Source organism: Aedes aegypti, chromosome 3, assembly GCF_002204515.2.
Source record: "Aedes aegypti strain LVP_AGWG chromosome 3, AaegL5.0 Primary Assembly, whole genome shotgun sequence".
Classification (NCBI taxonomy): Eukaryota; Metazoa; Arthropoda; class Insecta; order Diptera; family Culicidae; genus Aedes; species Aedes aegypti.
Window position 1 is genome coordinate 290639931 of NC_035109.1, and position 20085 is coordinate 290660015.

General features: G+C 40.3%; 1 protein-coding gene across 2 annotated transcripts in view; it reads left to right on the forward strand.

Moving 5' to 3' along the window:
- The window catches only part of LOC5575275, a 27464-nt gene continuing 7379 nt past the window's right edge, over positions 1–20085 (forward strand). For both annotated transcript variants that reach the window (XM_001661831.2, XM_021854906.1), the window contains exons 1-4: positions 1–443; positions 17023–17726; positions 17782–17943; positions 18845–19856. In XM_001661831.2, the coding sequence (XP_001661881.1) occupies positions 17067–17726; positions 17782–17943; positions 18845–19856 (1834 nt within the window). In that variant the 5' untranslated portion in view covers positions 1–443; positions 17023–17066. The remainder of the gene's footprint in view (positions 444–17022; positions 17727–17781; positions 17944–18844; positions 19857–20085) is intronic.

Sequence of the window (20085 nt, forward strand, 5' to 3'; positions counted from 1 at the left end):
CATCATCTTTCATCAGTCGCGGTTTTAGTGTTGTATGAGTGTGACAGTAGTCACGACAGAAAAAGTGAAAATTTTTCTTTACTGCACTCGGAAAATATGCACTAAATTGTGCAATTTTTCCGTTCCGTTCTTGTGCGAAACCGAGTGCATTATGGTGCGATAGCTTCGGCCCGGCTAGGCGTGTGAAATAGTCGTGAAATTGTGTGCACTAGTTAGAACGGTGAAGTGTTCCGGAGGAAAAAAAAAGATCCGCGGAGGAGTTTTCCCCCAGAGCGAGAAGTGCGAATCAAAAGGAAAAAAAAAACGTATCATTGACCCCTTCCCGTCTCGGTACCATTTTCCGTTTTGTGGGAGCCCGAAGAGGAGGAGCAGCAGGAGGAAAGGTTGTCCGCGGAATCGCCGATATTTGGACTAGGAAAAGCTTTAAAAAGGAGAACAGGACGGTAAGTGGCAATCTTCTCCCATACTGAGACTTATTCTGGGATTGCAAATATAGATTTCCTATACTTTGAAAAGTGACGAATCCAATCTCTTGTTTTGGGGGGAGCCTTTTGTTATTATTTTTTTTGTCGAGGGGCGGTTGAAATTTCTTTTGTGGAGATGAAAGTGCTCCACCTCTCGGATCGATATTGTGATCGCTCCTCTTCTCGTGATGGCTTACTGGCAAACATAAGCTTCATTTATAGTGGTGTCGTGTTGTTTGCAACACATTCACGAATAACATCCAAATCCATACCTACTCTCGGTCTCAGTCTCAGATGGTATTTGAAGCTATTTTTGTTAGGAAGAATATTATTCGCTAATTACGGCTGCGGAGCTCGCTGCGTATTCTGGAAATACTCGGAAGTGTATATGTTGTAGGAATTTATTTCGAATTTGTTGATTGGGTGATTTTGTCCCACTTAAGATTGATTCATTATCAAGTTAACAATATGATTTATGTACAATTCTCGACCTTGTTGTTTTTGCTAGGTAAATAAATAGATTTAAACGTTATTTAACAATGCTACGATTAAGAGGTTATCCTCATTTATCCCCCAGTGGTGATAGTTTTTATGTTGGTCCATTCATTGGTTGATGTATCGTTCAAGAAACCAGCATTGTCAGCATCGAACACAATTTCATGTACTTACTTGTTGGGCCACTGTTCGATACAATGAATCTTAACCAGAATGGATGATTTTTCTTCTCTAGGGTCGGCCCTATGCCAATCGCTTCCAGTCGTTCAGAACGTCATCATATGGGGCAGCTCAAAAATCAATTTGAGAGGCTCCAATCTGATGAAATACTATATTGAATTGGTTGCGATCAAATTTAATGGATATACGCCGTCCATTGAAAATCCAAAGTGATTTGGATGATACCGTTGATACAACATCCTACATTATGTAAGCTTTTGAAGAAGCATGTCCTTCTTGGTCTATGAAGACTACAAGAGGACTGGAGGGGACTCCATGGTACAATTCCGATCTGACTAGACTGAGGAAACAGTGTAGAAGGAGTTGGAACAGACGCTGTTCAGCTGGATCAGAGTCGTTTAAGTCGGCCCGCAAGGCTTACAAGAAGGCTCTTCGTTCTGCTGAACGATCCGGCTGGAAAAACCTTTGTACAAATGTTTCCAGTTTGAGTGAAGTCAGTCGGCTGAACAAAATCCTTGCAAAATCTAAGGATTTCCAAGTGAACGAAATTCGCTTACCTACTTTACCTTTCGCTTACCTGGTGACTTTACTGCTTCTGATGAAGAAGTTTTAGACCTTTTTTTAATAGACACTCCTCCGGATGTGTGGAAATAGCATCAACGCATCTACTGATGAACCAAATGCCTCATGTAGTTACGAGATTCTAGCTTCGGCTTGCAGTATCGATATTCAATGGGCACTCCATAGTTTTGCTCCTTTCAAATCTCCAGGAGCAGATGGCAGGGTGTCCATCCATCCGGGAAATCCGGGAAAAGCGGGAAAAATCCAGGATTTTCAAATGCCCGGGAAAAATACGGGAAATACCCGGGAAATTGTGGAACACATCGGGAAAAAAGTACTATAGGTGGAGCTAGAAAATTTAGTCCGAGGATGCCCGACTGTCTGATCACTGACCATAGCTTTTAATGAGTTGCTAGAGAGATGATAAACAGAAGCCCAGATAGCCGTAGCGGTAAACGCGCAGCTATTCAGCAAGACCAAGCTGATGGTCGTGGGTTCGAATCCCACCAGTCGGTGAAACTTTCTCGACTCCCAGGGCATGGAGTATCACGTTATACAAATGCAAAATGGTCAATTGGCAAAGAAAGCTCTTAGTTAATAACTGTGGCAGTGTTCATAAGAACCACTAAGCTGAGAAGCAGGCTTTGTCCCAGTTGGGACGTAACGCCAGAAAGAAGAAGAAGATGATTAACTGTTACAAGTTTTTTAGCAAAATCGTGGCGGGATCAATATTTTCCTTCGATTTTTACCGATTTCTTGTGGAACACTGTAAACTTAGAATGGTACTTAGGGAGAGATTTTTGCAGGAATCCTAACGTGAATCGAAGCGCTAATTGACCAGTCATGTTAAGTTCTTTGAAAACATAAAACCTGTAAAGGTAAGTAGTGAATTGCTAATAAGATTTTAGTAAATTCTTTAAAAGATCCTTGGATGAGTTTTCAGCAAATTCCTAGTAAAATCTAGCAGTTGATTAAAGCATAGCCAAGATTTTATTTGGAAAATTTCTTGGGTGATCTAAGGTTTCTCAATAAAGATCTGTAAAGTTTCATTAAAAATTTCTGCTTGACAGGTTTCTAGAGGGCGCGGTAAATGGCAGGGCATGGCGTACCATTGGTACCTCGCGTACCTGCAGGAATAAAATAGACCCCTTTGTGTGGTCCTTAGCCTCTTGCCCAGCAACTTCTATCCCTACCTCCTCGTGGTACTGGCCGGGGTACGAGTAACCTTGGCGAAGATCGGGTAACCAACCCCCGGTGGGAACTTTGGTCGCATGCTGACAGGGAAGGGGGGGTTTGCTTTTGCTTTTGCAAACCTGGAGCGTCTGTACTCCATGTTAGGAGCGGCTCACAACAGCGTCTGTTCCCCATGTCAGGGGCGGCTGATCATCGTCCGAGTGCCAGAGAAGGACTCTAAGCTAAACTGCGCACTATGGCCCTCCGAACATTTAGGGGGAATGGCCCTCCGGAAATCTAGGGGGTTGGTGTCAGGCCCTGCAAGTCAACCGTAAAAACACATCAGCACAGGAACGTCAACGAGAGAATACGGACCGGAACAATCGGCAAAGACCACAGCGACGAAAATGGACTAGCGATTGGAAACTCGGTACGTGGAACTGCAAATCTCTCAACTTCATTGGAAGTACTCGCATACTCTCCGATGTACTGAAGACCCGCGGTTTCGACATCGTAGCGCTGCAGGAGGTGTGCTGTACAGGAGCATTGGTGCGAACGTTTAGAGGTAATCATACCATCTACCAGAGCTGCGGCAACACACGCGAGCTGGGAACAGCTTTCATAGTAATGGGTGATATGCAAAGGCGCGTGATCGGGTGGTGGCCGATCAATGAACGAATGTGCAAGTTAAGAATCAAAGGCCGCTTCTTTAACTTCAGCATAATCAACGTGCATAGCCCACACTCCGGAAGCACTAATGATGACAAGGACGCATTTTACGCGCAGCTCGAACGCGAGTACGACCGCTGCCCAAGCCACGACGTCAAGATCATCATAGGAGATTTGAACGCTCAGGTTGGCCAGGAGGAGGAGTTCAGAACGACGATTGGAAAGTTCAGCGCCCACCGGCTGACGAACGAAAACGGCCTACGACTGATAGATTTTGCCGCCTCCAAGAACATGGCCATTCGTAGCACCTATTTCCAGCACAGCCTCTCGTATCGGTACACCTGGAAATCACCTCAGCAGACAGAATCGCAAATCGACCACGTTTTGATCGATGGACGGCACTTCTCCGACATAACCGACGTCAGAACCTATCGTGGCGCTAACATTGACTCCGAGCACTACCTGGTGGTGGTGAAACTGTGCCCAAAACTATCCGTCATCAATGATGTACGGTACCGACGCCCGCCCCGGTACAATCTCGAGCGGCTTAAACAACCGGATGTCGCCAATGCGTACGCGCAGCATCTTGAGGCAGCGTTGCCGGATGAGGGCGAGCTCGATAGGGCCCCTCTTGAGGACTGCTGGAGGACAGTCAAAGCAGCCATTAACGACGCAGCCGAAAGCATTGTCGGATATGTGGAACGGAGCTCAAGAAACGTTTGGTTCGACGAGGAGTGCCAGGAGGTTTTAGAGGAGAAGAATGCAGCGCGGGCTGCAATGCTGCAGCATGGTACGCGGCAAAACGTGGAACGATACAGACTGAAGCGGAAACAGCAAACCCGCCAATTCCGGGACAAAAAGCGCCGCCTGAAAGAGGTGGAATGCCAAGAGATGGAGTTGCTGTACCGTTCTCAAGAAACGCGGAAGTTCTATCAGAAGCTCAACACATCCCGCAAAGGCTTCGTGCCACGAGCTGAGATGTGCCGGGATAATGATGGGAGCATCTTGACGGACGGACGCGAGGTGATCGAAAGGTGGAAGCAGCACTACGATGAACACCTGAATGGCGCAGAGAACACAGGCACAGAAGGTCAGGACAACGAAGGCGATGGCTACGTCAGCACAGCGGACAGCGGAAACCAACCAGCTCCCACGATGGGGGAAGTTAAGGATGCCATTCAACAGCTCAAGAACAACAAGGCCGCTGGCAAGGATGTTATCGGAGCCGAACTCATCAAGATGGGCCCGGACAGGTTGGCCGCTTGTCTGCATCGGCTGATAGTCAGAATCTGGGAAACGGAACAACTACCGGAGGAGTGGAAGCAAGGCGTTATATGCCCTATCTACAAAAAGGGTGACAAACTGGAGTGTGAAAATTATCGTGCAATCACCATCCTAAACGCCGCCTACAAAGTGCTATCCCAGATTCTCTTCCGTCGTCTATCACCTATAGCAAACGAGTTCGTGGGAAGTTATCAAGCAGGTTTCATCGACGGTCGCTCGACAACGGACCAGATCTTTTCCGTGCGGCAAATTTTCCAGAAATGCCGTGAGTACCAGGTCCCTACGCACCATTTGTTCATCGATTTCAAGGCGGCATACGATAGTATCGACCGCGTAGAGCTATGGAAAATCATGGACGAGAATAGCTTTCCCGGGAAGCTCACAAGATTGATCAGAGCAACGATGGACGGTGTGCAAAACTGCGTGAAGATCTCGGGCGAACACTCCAGTTCGTTCGAGTCTCGGCGGGGACTACGACAGGGCGACGGGCTTTCGTGCCTGTTGTTCAATATTGCGCTTGAAGTTGTTATGCGGAGAGCCGGACTTAACAGTCGCCTAAAACGCGAAGCAACAAGAGTCGGGCTAATGGTGAATGTGTCGAAAACATAGTACATGCTGGTTGGCGGAACTGAGCGCGACAGGATCCGCCTAGGAAGCAGTGTTACGATAGACGGAGATACCTTCGAGGTGGTGGACGAGTTCGTCTACCTCGGATCCTTGTTGACGGCTGACAACTATGTTAGTCGGGTAATACGAAGGCGCATCATCAGCGGAAGTCGTGCCTACTATGGGCTCCAGAAGAAACTGAGGTCAACAAAGATTCACCCCCGCACCAAGTGTACGATGTACAAAACGCTCATAAGACCGGTAGTCCTCTACGGGCATGAGGCGTGGACTATGCTCGAGGAGGACTTGCAAGCTCTTGGGGTTTTCGAACGCCGAGTGCTAAGGACGATCTTCGACGGCGTACAGGAGAACGGCGTGTGGCGGCGAAGGATGAACCACGAGCTCGCTCAACTCTACGGCGAACCCAGTATCGTGAAGGTAGCTAAAGCTAGAAGGATACGCGGGGCATGTTGCAAGAATGCCGGACAACAACCCTGTAAATATGGTGTTCGCTACGAATCCGGTCGGAACAAGAAGGCGTGGGGCGCAGCGAGCTAGGTGGATTGACCAGGTGCACAATGACCTGGAGAGTGTGTGTCACAGTCGAAGATGGAGAGAAGCGGCCATGAACCGAGTGAATTGGCGAATTATAGTTGGCGAGGCTTTATCAAGATAATTGATGTAAAGCCAAATAAACCAATAAACCAGGTTTCTAGAGATAGGGGATTCTATTCTTGGCATTGAACTTGAAGAATCGTTGTTTGGATCACTAACTAGATTAGTTCTTGCTCGAAGTCCTTATAAGGTCTCTGGCGAGATTTGGTTTGGATTTCTGTAGATTGAGAGCGTGTTCATTCTGTCATTCTTAGTGATTTTTGTTGTTAGATTCTTAATGAATTCATAGCGAGTTATTTGGTGAGCAAATAAATGGCAAGGTATTCTACGTATTCTTGATAAAAAATTTATTCAGTCCTTGACAAAAATAGAATTTCTGAAAAAATGCTTGTTTGCTATGGCATTTTTTTTAGAAAGTAAGCAATCCAAAGTTTTTAACGAGAAATCGTTTCTGTCTTAAAGTTCTTACCTTCCATCCAACGAGAGTTTCACCTGTTAAAAAAAATCCTTTATGAACTAGTCAAAGGCTATATTTGAAGGTATTCTTAGAAGAGAATGGATAAGCTATATTAAACATTGCCGTTTTGTGGAACTATGGTTTAAATTTAGATGCACAGAGCAGATGCTTTTGCATAAAACTAAAAAATCTCTCAGAATCAAAACTAAATACTAGATGATTATTTTTATTTTGACAAATACTTTCTTTTTAAGGAATCAAATAATTTTGTTGAATTTCATAAATATGTTTAATGAGGAACAAAAAATCTCATTTATAATATTTGCCTAAAATTCATAGTTTGAAAACGAATATTTTGAAAGTCAAATCAAATGTCAAAATTTTCTACACAGGGGACTTCTACGTATTTTCGGCCGATTTGTTCTTTTATTTATTACGGCAAGATATTGAACAAATTCAAATGATATTTTATAGAACATCAACATTTTGAGAAGGGTACTTAAAGATTCCTGACAACGTTCATAGTGAGATGCTTGATAGATTCATGGCAAATTTTTAATGAGATCTCCGTTCTTTAGGTATTTTTAAGCGGTTTTTTTTTTGAGTTTTTGACGAGATTCTTATCGAAATCTTTGATAGATTTGGAAGACGCTTTTTCGGATCTATTACGAAAATTGTATAGAGCTTCATAGAAAAACAATAAAATGTTTATCTGGCGAGTTATCGTTTATTTTAAAAAGTTCTCTCCTTGGATCCACCAGTTTCACTGAGTAATTTCTCCAGGAGCCCCCATGTTTAATACATAATTCCGAAGGTATTCTTGTAAGGGAACAAAATATTAGTTGAACTTTGCCCTTTTGTGAAAATATATTGTGAACTTAAAAACACAGAATAGAAATATGTTGAAGTAACTCCAAGATCTTTTTTAGATATTTTAACAAATAGTTTAATATTTTTGTCCAAAATTCTTTCGAAGCTCAGCCCGTTTTAAGTTAACAGTATTTTATAAATTTAATCAAAAATTAGTTATAAATAAGTTAGATCAAATCCTCTAAGTTTGACAATTTTTTATGAAAAAAAAAACGAAAATATCAAATAGCAGGATCATTTTGTCATCCATTTTTAATTTTTTGGGCATCCGGGAAAAATCCGGGAATCGTAAAACTGATTTTGAATGGACACCCTGAGATGGGATATGAGAGGGACAAACTTGTCCTTGCTCCAAGTGATCTCACAATTGTTTGTCACTTTCCTTACAGGACATTTACCACACAATTCCCTTCACGGGAAGAGTGGGCGTCTGGCTATTTGGAAAGAAGTATATCAAACAATCTAATATATTTGATGTTACACTGGTGGCTCCCTTCTAGAGCAGGTGCTGGTGTATATTCTCGTGAGCTAAGGCTGAATCAGTTTTACTCAGTTTTACTGTACCATTTTTCAGGCGGAAATATTTGCTCTTAAGTGTGGAGTGCAATCAGCACTTCAACAGCGCGTAATGGGTAAAATCATATACTTCTGTTCAGATAGTCAGGCTGCTATAAAAGCTCTTGCTTCGGCCAACTCAAGGTCGAAGCTTGTTATCGCATGTCGAACTCAAATTGAGGAACTGAATTCAGTCAACTCTGTAAACCTTGTAAGGGTACCTGGCCATTCTTCCATCGCTGGAAATGAATTGGCTGATGAGCCAGCTCGCGATGGCGCATCGCATGACTTCATTGGCCCTGAGCCGGCAATTCCAATTTCGAAGTGCTGGGTGAAGCTTCAGATAAATCCTTGGGCGGCAACTCAGCATAAACAATATTGGAATAATTTTGAATCATGTCGTTAAACAAAACTGTACATTACTGAGCCATCCCCAAAGATGGCTAAGTATTTACATGGAAAATATTCAGTGTGCTGACTCATTTGTGTGTGGTAGTTGTAACTCCGATTATGGAACTTTTTATCACCTGATATGTAACTGTCCAGTTTTTTCGCAAATGAGATTCCAATTACTTGGTAAACACTTATTGAGTGTAACTGAATTCAAAAGCCTGAATCTTCAGGACATTCTGTTATTCTTAACCCGCTGTGGTAATGAGCTATAGGCTCTCTTTGCGCTCATGCGTTTTGCAGTGCCCTTTTTAGGGCTCTGTTCGAACCCATTGTGGTATGGAGCTACATGCTCTCATTTCGCTTATGCGAGCTTATCGACCCCACTCCTATTTCCTCCCATCTTTCCCTTCCCTTTACTCTCCCATCGGGAGAGCCGGCCTTTTGATACCTGATAAATTCACGCTCCAGTCCACTTTTTGGATTGCATTTAGGTCCCATAACAACTGTACAAAATTAACTTTTTATCTTTATTATCGAGACCTTCAGCCTGTGGCTGGTTCGTCTCCAACTTCCCAAAACATGATTAAATTCTATAAATATTTCTAAATTTTATAAATAATGGATTCATATCTCCATGCACAATTTTTAAAATTATTCGAAATTTGAAAAAGTAATCTGGAATTCAAACAACGTTCAATTTAAAATCTACTCCGGATGAATGGTCTAAAGTCTCTTTTTGCTTGCAGTGAATTCTGATGCGAAATTCTGCAGGCTACAAAGAAACTTTCAGAGACTGTTACGAGACTTTGCAGCTAATTCTTCAAGAATTTCATCCCAGATTTCTCGAGGAAAAGTTTCAGGAATTATCCTAGTGGTTTCTCCATAAATTTCTTCTGGAATACTTTCAGAACCTCATAAAGGATTATCCCAGATATTCTACCAGCGATTTTTCAAAGAATATCTTGAGAAATTTCTCCAGAATTTGCTCCAGGAAATTCTCGAGCACTTCAACGTTACTATCTCCATTAATTTGCTCAGGGATTACTTCGATTTTTTTCCAAACACTTCAGATATTTTTCCTCTAATCCTTCATCCGAATTTCCCAGTTGTTACTCTAGGAGATCTGCCAAAGATTTTTATAGATTTTTTTTGCTAGAAAATCCGCAAAGGAAAAACATTCTTTTAAGTAATTTAAAAAAATCCAAAATTCAACCCTTTGTTCCATCATTGAGTTTCTCAAGATTTTTAATTCTAGAAATTTCTCCAGAAATGCAAGAATTACAACTGCTGATCAAACATTTCTCAACGAATCACTCAAAAAAAAAAGCTCAAGGTGCGATGATACTCTATGCCCAGGGAAGTCGAGGAAATTTTCATTACGAAAAGATCCTGGACCGACCGCAAATCGAACCAAGACACCTTAAGCATGGCTTTGCTTTGTAGCCGCGGACCCTAACCACTCGGCTAAGGAAGGCCCCGTCTCCGAAGGATTCCGTTCGATGCTTTTCAAGGAGTTCCATCAGAAAAGCTGCAAGTTTCCATTTGAGTGCTGATGGGTTTGTTTTTTTTTAAATCATCCTAACAATTTAACTAGCAAACTAACTAACAAACCCTTTTTTTTAAATTTCCTCAAGGCTTTTCTAGTAAACCCTTATACATCAAGGGTGACGCTTGTTTAATCAGAGGTACTTAAAAATTTGCTTGACAAAAAATTCACGAATTATTTTGCCCTCCCCTCGAACGTGTAATCTTGACGCGATGTGGGTGGGCTTACCCCATTAGCACTTATAGGGGAATCAAAGTCATGTCCAGTCGTTGTGGTATCACATCAGGATATATTTGATTAATGCCGCGTCATCAACCATCTGGCATAGACGCATCAATCTTACAGATGTGATCCAACGGTCATCCTGTAACCAGGCATGCTTCAAATCAGCTAGCGTAGGTATATAATGCAAATAGAGTAAACATAACATTTTGGGAGAATGACTAAGGATTCACCTAGTAGAATATGACGCACATTTATTTTGTTATATTTCTCACTTTAGATCTATAATAAAAGCACATTTATAATGTTGGTATATCATAACCTCTTTCAGCTTCTTTATCGCATTTTTTTATGAACAGCTAGGTGATAGGCGGGATGAAACAATCTATTGTCATCGAAACGTGAATCCAGACAAATGAACATAAATAAAAAAATAGGGCTTGTTAATAGTGAATATAATGTAATTTGGCGACAATTTTGAATTGTTTTAATGATAATTAGCAAACACGAAAAGGGGGACATGTCTAGAAATGGACAGAGAAATACAACATAGAACAGCCGTCATATTGAAACGGCGGAAACTCACGAGCTGACGTAGCTAACTTAGGAGTCATGTATTCCATAAGAAAATAGTTAACACTACATACATCACACTTAAACAGAGTATGCGAGTTTGGTAAATAAAATCACCGAAACAAATCGGTAATTCACGATATTGCCGATGTTTCGGTATTCAACTAGTTTTTGACAGCGTGCCAAAAACAAAATTACTGAACTACGATGAACTGTTGAAGATATGTCAAAAAGATTACCGAAACAACTGTGAATCGTTAGTATTACCGAAAACTGTAAAACATTTTACTGCAGTTTCGGTAAACCGACTTTTAGGTTACCGAATTCTGTAATTTGGCTGAATGACAGCATGAATTCATCTTGTATAGTTTTGTTTCCCCGTTGAAACGAATCTCTGTGGTGTATCGCTAAACGATTATACTCAGTTTCCGATAGATTTTAGGGACACTTCGTTATGATTAAGGTGAGAACCATACTAAAAGTTGGTTTTCATGACTAACTCGGTGGTACCTTGGATCGCAGTTGCACTGGTTTTGTGTTCTGTAGGTCGATACCTCCCTAACTCGATGGTCCCTTCAATATCTAGTTAGGGAGAGTCGACTGTAATTAAAAGGCAATGAACTAAAGTTGACAACGTTGTTCTTTTTTTGTCTAAAAATTGGGTTCTAATGAACTAAAATCGGTTCACCGTGTTTACAGTCCTTCGGTAAGCGATTACCGATCAATCGGTTGTTTTGACAACTGAAATCTAAAATGCGAATTACCGAATGGTCCGTAATTTGTTCGTTTACCGAACCGATTACCGACCGTTCAGCTGTTGAGATTTTGGTAAATGGATTACCGAATTTGGTGATTTGATATAAGTGTGGCAGCAAGCAAACAGAGAAATTAATACATCAAAGTAGACCTACGAGACTTAGGAATAACAAGGAAAAAAGAGGATAATGTTTATGATTTTATTAACATAACCCGACATCGACTCGCATGATACTAATGACCGCTGTTGTAGTGTTTCTTGTGTTATGAAACATTTCAAAAGTTTCAAAGCGTTTTATGAATTAGATTACTGAAAAATCTCAAATATTCTGCTGAACAGCTTTTTTAGTGTAATTTATTTTCCATGGGACCATGGATGCATCGACTCATGGTAATGTCGAATAATGAAACAGGAATGCTTTGGAAAACTGTTTTTAGGGACCAACCATCATAGTAACCTTGATATGATGTTTTTAGTATGCATGAGTCGATATCGAGGAGGTTTCACTGTAAATAATAAAACTTGATTTACTAGGAATATTCATCTAAGTGAGATGCTGTGATGTTTATCTTGCTTGTGCATATGTCGAATTCGTTTTTGAACGTATAGGTTGGAACTGACAAAAGCCGTTCTTCAACCACAACCCGATTTAAGTTCGACCGAATGACAATTTGCTTGAAGTTGGTTTGTTTACGTTGTGATCACTGACAGGGTGTCTACTACCTGGAAAAACCTGGAAAAATCAGGGAATTTTATTCAACCTGTAAAAAACATGGAATTCTTAGGGAATTTCGATCACAATCAGGGAAATTATTTTGAGGCGGTGATTCATGGTAGAATATTGTCAATACAAAGGATTTTTGCGTCAAAGCCAGTAGCAACCATTATTTGCAAGAAAATTCTCTTCAATTGAAAAAAAAATTCGGCAGCGCCGCTATCAAAACGCTATTTGAGCTGTTCAGTGAGGATCCTTTCGACTATGAAATTTTGTCGACTTTCCAAAACATGATTGGCGTTTTCAATATCTCTATACTTAATCAGTAAAAGAATAACATATCTAGCATGTTGCAGGTAACAGGTTTCTTCTTAGAGAATTGTTTTTATGCAAGTCTCTAAGAAGTCTCTTTTTTTCAATGAAAGGTTTCTGAAGTCTCTATTTTAATCAAAATGGTCTCTAAAGTTTTTTTTTTCTCTCATCTTGCTTGCAGATAATTATGATGTAAAATTTCTACTCATTCTCAAGAACAGCTTCAGGAATTATCCCAGTGGTTTCTCTAGGGATATCATCTAAAATATTATCAGGAACTAATACAGGGACTTCCAGAAATTCTTTTAGTATTTTTTATAAGGATGCTTTAAGGAATTACTCTAGAATTTGCTTCATCAGTAAATCCTTGTAATTTTCTCAGAGATTACTTTGAACATTGGGTGGCAATTATTCGAAACCAGTCCATGATATTACTTGTTTTTAAAAGAAAAATGATTGTTTATCAATAGTTTTACTATTGAAACAGTTAATTGAGTGTTGGGTTATTCTAATGTGTATAGAATCATATTTATGTAACTATTGCATTGTATTTATCTGATTCAGTTTGTCTTAAGTTCGTCGAAAATCAATGGAGCCGGAAAAGAGAGGGTTAATTTAGAACTCGTGAACATTTTCGAATGAAATGTAACGATTCATAATTTATCTTAATTACTACATTTGAACGGTATACAGGTCGGACGCGATTAACCGGGGGCTTGATAATCCGTGTCTCTATTATCCGAAAAAAAAATGGATCCGGGGATCCTAAAGTTTTACGGATTATTTGTATCTATTTAGATGGGAATATACCTTTTCAAATATGTAGCAAATTACTTTTTTTTAACATTAATTATCATTAACACGATTATATGCTGGTCTGAACTGTAAGTATATTTGCGAAAGCATAGGTAAACTTAGTTTTTATTTTAACATATTCTCACAAATCCAAATAAAATTTTACTTTTGCGCCCATGAAGTTGTCTTAGGTAGTAAAACGACCTTTGGAAATGAATGGCGCATAATTTTTTTTTGCACAAGAACGCAGTTCTAAAAAAAAAAACTTGCAAGAGAAGCATACTGAGGCAAACTCCGTTCAATTCTTGATGATAAAATAGCTTCAGCATTCTTTAAAAACATGTCTAGAAGTGTATAAATTGATATTAAAACAAAAATATTTAAAAATTTGCCATTATTTTGCGAAAACTGGAAATATCAGGGAATTCCATTTCGGTAAACGAGTAGACACCCTGACTGACCAAGTTCTTAAAAACGAAAACGACAATAATGGAAAATTTAAAATATTCTTAGGAAACCTTAAGAATATTCTCAATTACTGTAGGAATTCCTAAAGAAATCACTGAGTAATTCTTGGAGATATCCTTTGAGAAATTCCTAGTTAAAATCTTAAAGAAATTCTAAAAGATATTTTTAAATAAATCCCTGAAGGCATCTTCGGAGAAATTTCTGGTTGAATTTTTGAAGAAGTTCTAAACGGAAGTCTTCGAGAATGTCATAGAAAAATCGATGGAAGATTCACCGGAATAAATCCTGGAGGGCTGCAGCACTTTCTTAAAACATATCTATAAAAACCTCTAAAGGAATTCCTGATGGTCTCTGTGTTAATTTCTGTGGTTTTGTTCGGCGAAAACCAATTTTAAGAGATGACAGCTAGCCTAGGGCTGCAAATCCCTCGAATAAAAAAAAAATACCATCCATCCTAACCTGAGGAAATCTTCGGAGTAATATCTGAATCTTGAGGCAAATAATTTCTCAGCAGTATCATTTGTTGTAATGTCACGAGGAATAAAAAAAGGGATTTTTTTTTCAGAGAAATCTGACTTCATGAGGAATTAAACTTATGAGGTTTTGGTTTTTTTTATTTCTGTTTGGTCTTTTTTGGTTTTGGTGTGATCTCTATTTTGTTTCTTTTTTCATGGAATAGGTCTCTAAAGTTCCTATTTTCAAGACACTTAGTTGCTACTAGTCCTGCAATTAAAAAAATGAAATGTCTTTGAATGAAATGTAATTGCAAACAATTCATCATAATATCAAAAATACAGAATCCAAATGTTATACAGGTTGGGACCGATTATACGAGTGTTTGATCAACCGGGGTCTCGATTATTTGTGATTCTGTTATCATTATTATTATTATTATTATTATTATTATTATTATTATTATTATTATTATTATTATTATTATTATTATTATTATTATTATTATTACTATTCATTGAATGCAATGGACAATGGAAACCACGTAGAAGCTCTTCATACGAACTTTAGCAAGGCATATGATCGCATAGACATACCAATGCTACTTTTCAAACTAAAAAAATTGGAATCGAGCCAAGACTGCTAAAATGGCTTGAATCGTATTTAACTGACCACCAACAAATAATAAAATTCAAAGGAAACAAATCAAAACCAATTCAAGTCACTTCGGGTGTCCCTCAAGGCTCTCATTTGGGACCTCTTCTTTTTATTATGTATGTAAACGACATTTCCTTCATTTTCAATAAACTCAAAGTGTTAATTTATGCCGATGACATGAAGCTCTACCTGGAAATAAGAAATGAAGAAGACATCAATGTATTCCGCAATGAAATAGAAAAATTCTACATATGGTGCAAAAAAAGCCTATTAGAACTGAATGTAAAAAAATGCAACCTAATATCATTTAGCAGAAAAAGAACAACACCACGAATTTCAATTTCATTAGAGAATCAAAATGTGGAAAAATGTGAAAGAGTAAGGGACTTAGGAGTAATCTTAGACTCTAAGCTTTCTTTCGTAGACCACTACAATACAATAATTCACAGGGCTAATAACATGCTAGGGTTCATAAAATGCTTCTGCTACAACTTTCATGACCCATACACAATTAAAACTCTATATATTGCATATGTAAGATCAATCATGGAATACTACATACTACATTGTATGGTCTCCTTTCTCAATCACACACGAAGAAAGATTAGAATTTGTACAAAAACAATTTCTACTATATGCTCTTCGTAAATTAGGTTGGACATCATTTCCACTTCCACCCTACAAAGCACGCTGCATGCTTATTGACATACAAACTTTGAAAGAGCGACGTGAAATCGCAAGAGTTTCATTTGTAAATGATATCGTTTCGCAACGTATTGATTCTACAGAAAACTTATCAAAATTAAATTTCTACGCTCCTTCTACGCAACTACGAAATCGTAACTTATTCTTGACAAATCATCATCGAACAAATTATGCCAAAAACGGGCCTCTAAATCAAATGATGGCCATTTACAATCAACATTGCGAAACTATTGACTTTACCATGTCTCGGCAAATGAACATGAAAACATACTTCAAATCCATTAGAAATCGCAACGCATAAAATAAAACAAAATGAAATTTACATTACTTACACTACACTTTCTTTTTCAATATTTTTTATAAATTTCATAATTTTAGTATTAAGAAATGAAACAAAAATATGTATATGTAAAATGTACTAGTCTACGTCGGTTGACGAAATAAATAAAAAAAAAAAAAAAAAATAAGTATCAAAACGGCCTATGGATACCATTCAAGGTTTCGTCGCTAAATACGGGCCAACATTGAATAGTGGACGATCTGTTTTGCACGAGTACGCAGTAATCAATAAACTAAACTTTAAAGATAAAAGCACGCTGATGCACTTGAAAGTTCCAATATAAAAATTATGAATTTAAATGAAAGTTTGAAACACTGTTGAATTAAATTATTAGAGTATTTTTTGAACCTGTAGTTATTTTGTAAAACCTAAATAAAACTGGAAATTTCAGGGAATTTCAATTCTATAAAGGAGTAGATATCTTGATAGCATTATAATTACACCACCAACAACGTTTCTTCAAGATACGGAATTGAATTGTGCTGGTGTGGAGGAAACAGCGGAGCATGTCGTGTTCGATTGCCCTCTTTTCATTTTTGTGAGAGGTCACATGCTCGCTACATGCGAAGGGGACACGTCCCCCGACAATACAATAGGGAGAATGTGGGCGAATGCCGAGTGCTGGAATGCAGTAACTACGGCTATCTCTCACATTATGTTAGAATTGCAGCGCCTATGGCGCGCCGACCAAGAGTTGGCTGCAGAGGATTAGCCCTGCCGAGGCTGGTCCATTGTAACATTGTTTAAGTTGGTTAGGAGAAGCAGTTTGCCTAGGCTACTTCTGCTACATGTGTTGTACTGTTGTGCTATATGCACCCTCCCCGAAGAAAAACCGTGAGGTGGTTTCGGGGAGATAAGGATCTAAAGCCAAGGGTAATGTCAGTGCACTCTGTACACCACTTGAGCAATTCAGCGAGAATTGCTCATGTACTGTGCATGGGCTGGTTTTAGTGGGTCGTTATTGATGCGGCATCCCCACACTCCCTGAGTTACCTTCTCAGGCGTCTGTTTGCAGATTCCCCCCTTGAAAAAGGCTATTCTTATGTATTGCAAAGTTGGCCCTATAGCCATTTGATTAGTTATGCTAAACGATTGTGCTTCATTTGGGGTAGTCCCAATTTTACATATGACTCACTATCATTCGTTTTTCATTACAGATAATTGTCCAAAACACTCCACGCGGTAGGATTCGATACCGAACATGGAATCAGCTGAACCCGATGCCCCGCAGGCATCTACTTCGGCGGCAACAATGGCCCCGTCAACCTCCAGTGGTGGCCGAAAGCGTAAGCTTTCCGCCGACGAATGCACCAGTGAGCAGCCGAACATGAAGATCCTCTCGGTTGAGCTGTCCGACATTGAGCTGCAGGTATCGCTGATGGACCTCAGCGACGAAATTCTCATGGAAATCTTCCTCAATCTGGATAGCAACAGTTTGGTCGCCCTGTCCGAGTGCTGTCTGCGTCTAAACAATCTGGTCAAGGACAAGAAGCTCTGGGTTTCGGCCGATTTCAGCTCGTCCCGGTTGGGCACCCAGGAACTGCAACGAAAAATCAAACACCTACAGGCGGAAACCCGTTCGCTCAAGATACGAGGCCTGACCAGTTTGTATCCGCTGGATAAGTGGAAAACCCCGACGCTAACGGCGAATCTGCTCATGTGGATCAACAAGTACTGTCCCCAGTTGGAACACTTCGAGATCAACGAGGGCTATTTTGATACCAACAACATGGCCATTATTTCGTTTCCTCCGAGCATACGAACCTTGGTGTTCCGGAAATGCGAGGCGGACCGGTCGATGGCGTCCGAAATTAGGATGGGTTTCCTTTCGAAGATCGATAGAACTTTGCAAAAGTTGGAAGTGAGTTCAGATTGTGGGAGTTCGGTTAGATTGGACTAATGGATTTGCTTTGTAGGAATTAACGATAGAATACTGCAGTTGGTTCGACACGCACGATTTTATGGCACTGTCCAAGGTGCCACATTTGCGCTATCTGAGTTTGCGTGGTTGCGCCAATATGAAGGATAGTGTCCCGTACGCTAGCATTGCAACTCGATTTGGTTTTAAGAAATTACAGGTAAGTGTAGTTTGGAGTATCAATTTCATTTCATACCAAGTGTCCACACAGAAAGTTTCCCTCATTTGTTCACTTGTCTCTTACCAAAATGGTCTCGAAAGTCTTTTTTCATAGCTGATCCTGGTGCAAAATTCTAGAGGCTCCATGGAAACCTTCAGACACTCTTACGCGTCTATACCACAGATTTTTCGGAAATTTCTTCCTAGGTTCCTTCAGGAATTTTCCTAGTGATTTCTCCATAGATTTCTACTGGAATACTTTCAGTGACTCCTCCAGAAATCGGGCTCCATAAGTTGGGCGGTAGTTTTGCAACAACAGGCCGAAACTAATTGCAATAAATCGCTTCATATTTTAATTATTTCATTCTAAAGCTCCTTGGTTTCATTCATGGTATAAGCCAATTAATAAAATGAAAATAAAAAATAAACTAGTCATTGATCAATTTATTAAATTTGATGTTTTAATAATTAAATCCTACCGATAAGATTAAAGCAATTTCTACATCAAAAATTAAAAAAATAATAGCAATTAAAAAAAATCGTAAAACATTCAAATGGAGATGATTTTTCTCGATCTGTAATAGTTTTTTTTGATAAAATTGTTGCTAATATTATTACAATAATTGTAATAGTAAAAATAATAATTCTTATAACTATTTTCGGATTTTTATATTGGAGAACAAGATCTTCTCGTGGTATGGTAGTCCGAAACCCCTTTTTCTCTAACAAAGATATCCATAAGGCCAACTGAAGATCACCCAATAATCAAAAACGATCACGTTCTAATCGACGGAAAATTCTTCTCCGACAGCACCAATAAGGGCGGAAAGCCACTTTAATAAATAAAAATAATAGTAATAACTGGCGTGTAATGACTTATAAGCTAATCTGTTTTCCTTCAGGTTTTAGATCTTCGCGACACCCCCATATCGGATTCCGACGTGAGCTGCTTCAACATAGTTCAATCGCTGAAGGAGCTCTTGCTGGAATGTCCGGAGTACCTTCGGACCGAACGTGGTTTGAATGAGTACAACGAAGCCGAACGGCAGCGCGTGGAACAGTTGCGAAGAATAGCCAATCAGGACATTATCAATATCCGCTATCAGCCGGGCCCGGATGTGGCCGCCAACCAGCAGGACAATGCTCAACAAGCGGAAGAGAATGTAGCGGAACCGGTTCCGCCGCCGCGTCCCCCCAGGCCACATTTCCTAGGCGAGGGCCGAAACGTGTTCCGTTTCGTCAATCGACATTTCTTCCCGAACTTGTACGAAAATGCAGGCGAGAATCTAATTCGTTTCATAAACCGTGCCGAGTTGGATCCTGCCGCTGCCGGAGGGAATCAACCAGATCAGCAACAACCACAGCCAAACAACAATAATGAAGCCCCAGCGGCGGCAGCTCCTCCGGCAGGCAACGAAGAACCAGCACGACCACCGCCTCCTGTCGCCCCACTGCCCCCAGTGCCGGAGAATCCGGAAATTCGCCAACGTCATGTGCGAATCGTGTACAACAGACACAACATCATCCGGATCGTGAACCATCCGGAGCGGAACAATAACGTAGAGAATAACAACAATGAGCAGCAGCAACAGAATCAGCAACCGATTGGGCGACTTCCGGTTGAGGTAGCTTATCAGCAAATCTTCGAAGCAGGCAATAGGGATCGTGTAGAAAATGGACCAGTTGCAGTCGCGGCAGCGGCCCCACAAGCCGAAGGGCCTGCCCAAGCGGAACCAAGACCAGTAGTAGCACCAGCAGCAGTAATAGTAGCAAATGGGCCAGTGCCGGAAGCGGAAGACAATGCCAATGGAAACGAGAACCAAAACGGTGAGAATGGGGAACGACTTGCACCGGCTGCGGCGGCGCCTGAAGCGAGAGAACCGCCTCCACTACAGCCACAGGAAGATGTCAATGGTAGGTAGAGGACGGTAGGATTATAGCTTTCAGTATTTCTATTGTTTGATTTGAGTCATAATTTACTGAGGCCTAGGTAGGTAATTACTAATTCCTAGACTGCCCATAACTGCAAAACAGTCACATTCGACATTTTTGACAAAATGGAGTTAATGCCATGGAGAGTCATCAAATGATAAATACTACTGATCAACTTACTGAAATCTGTGAGATTGTTCTAGAAAATTCG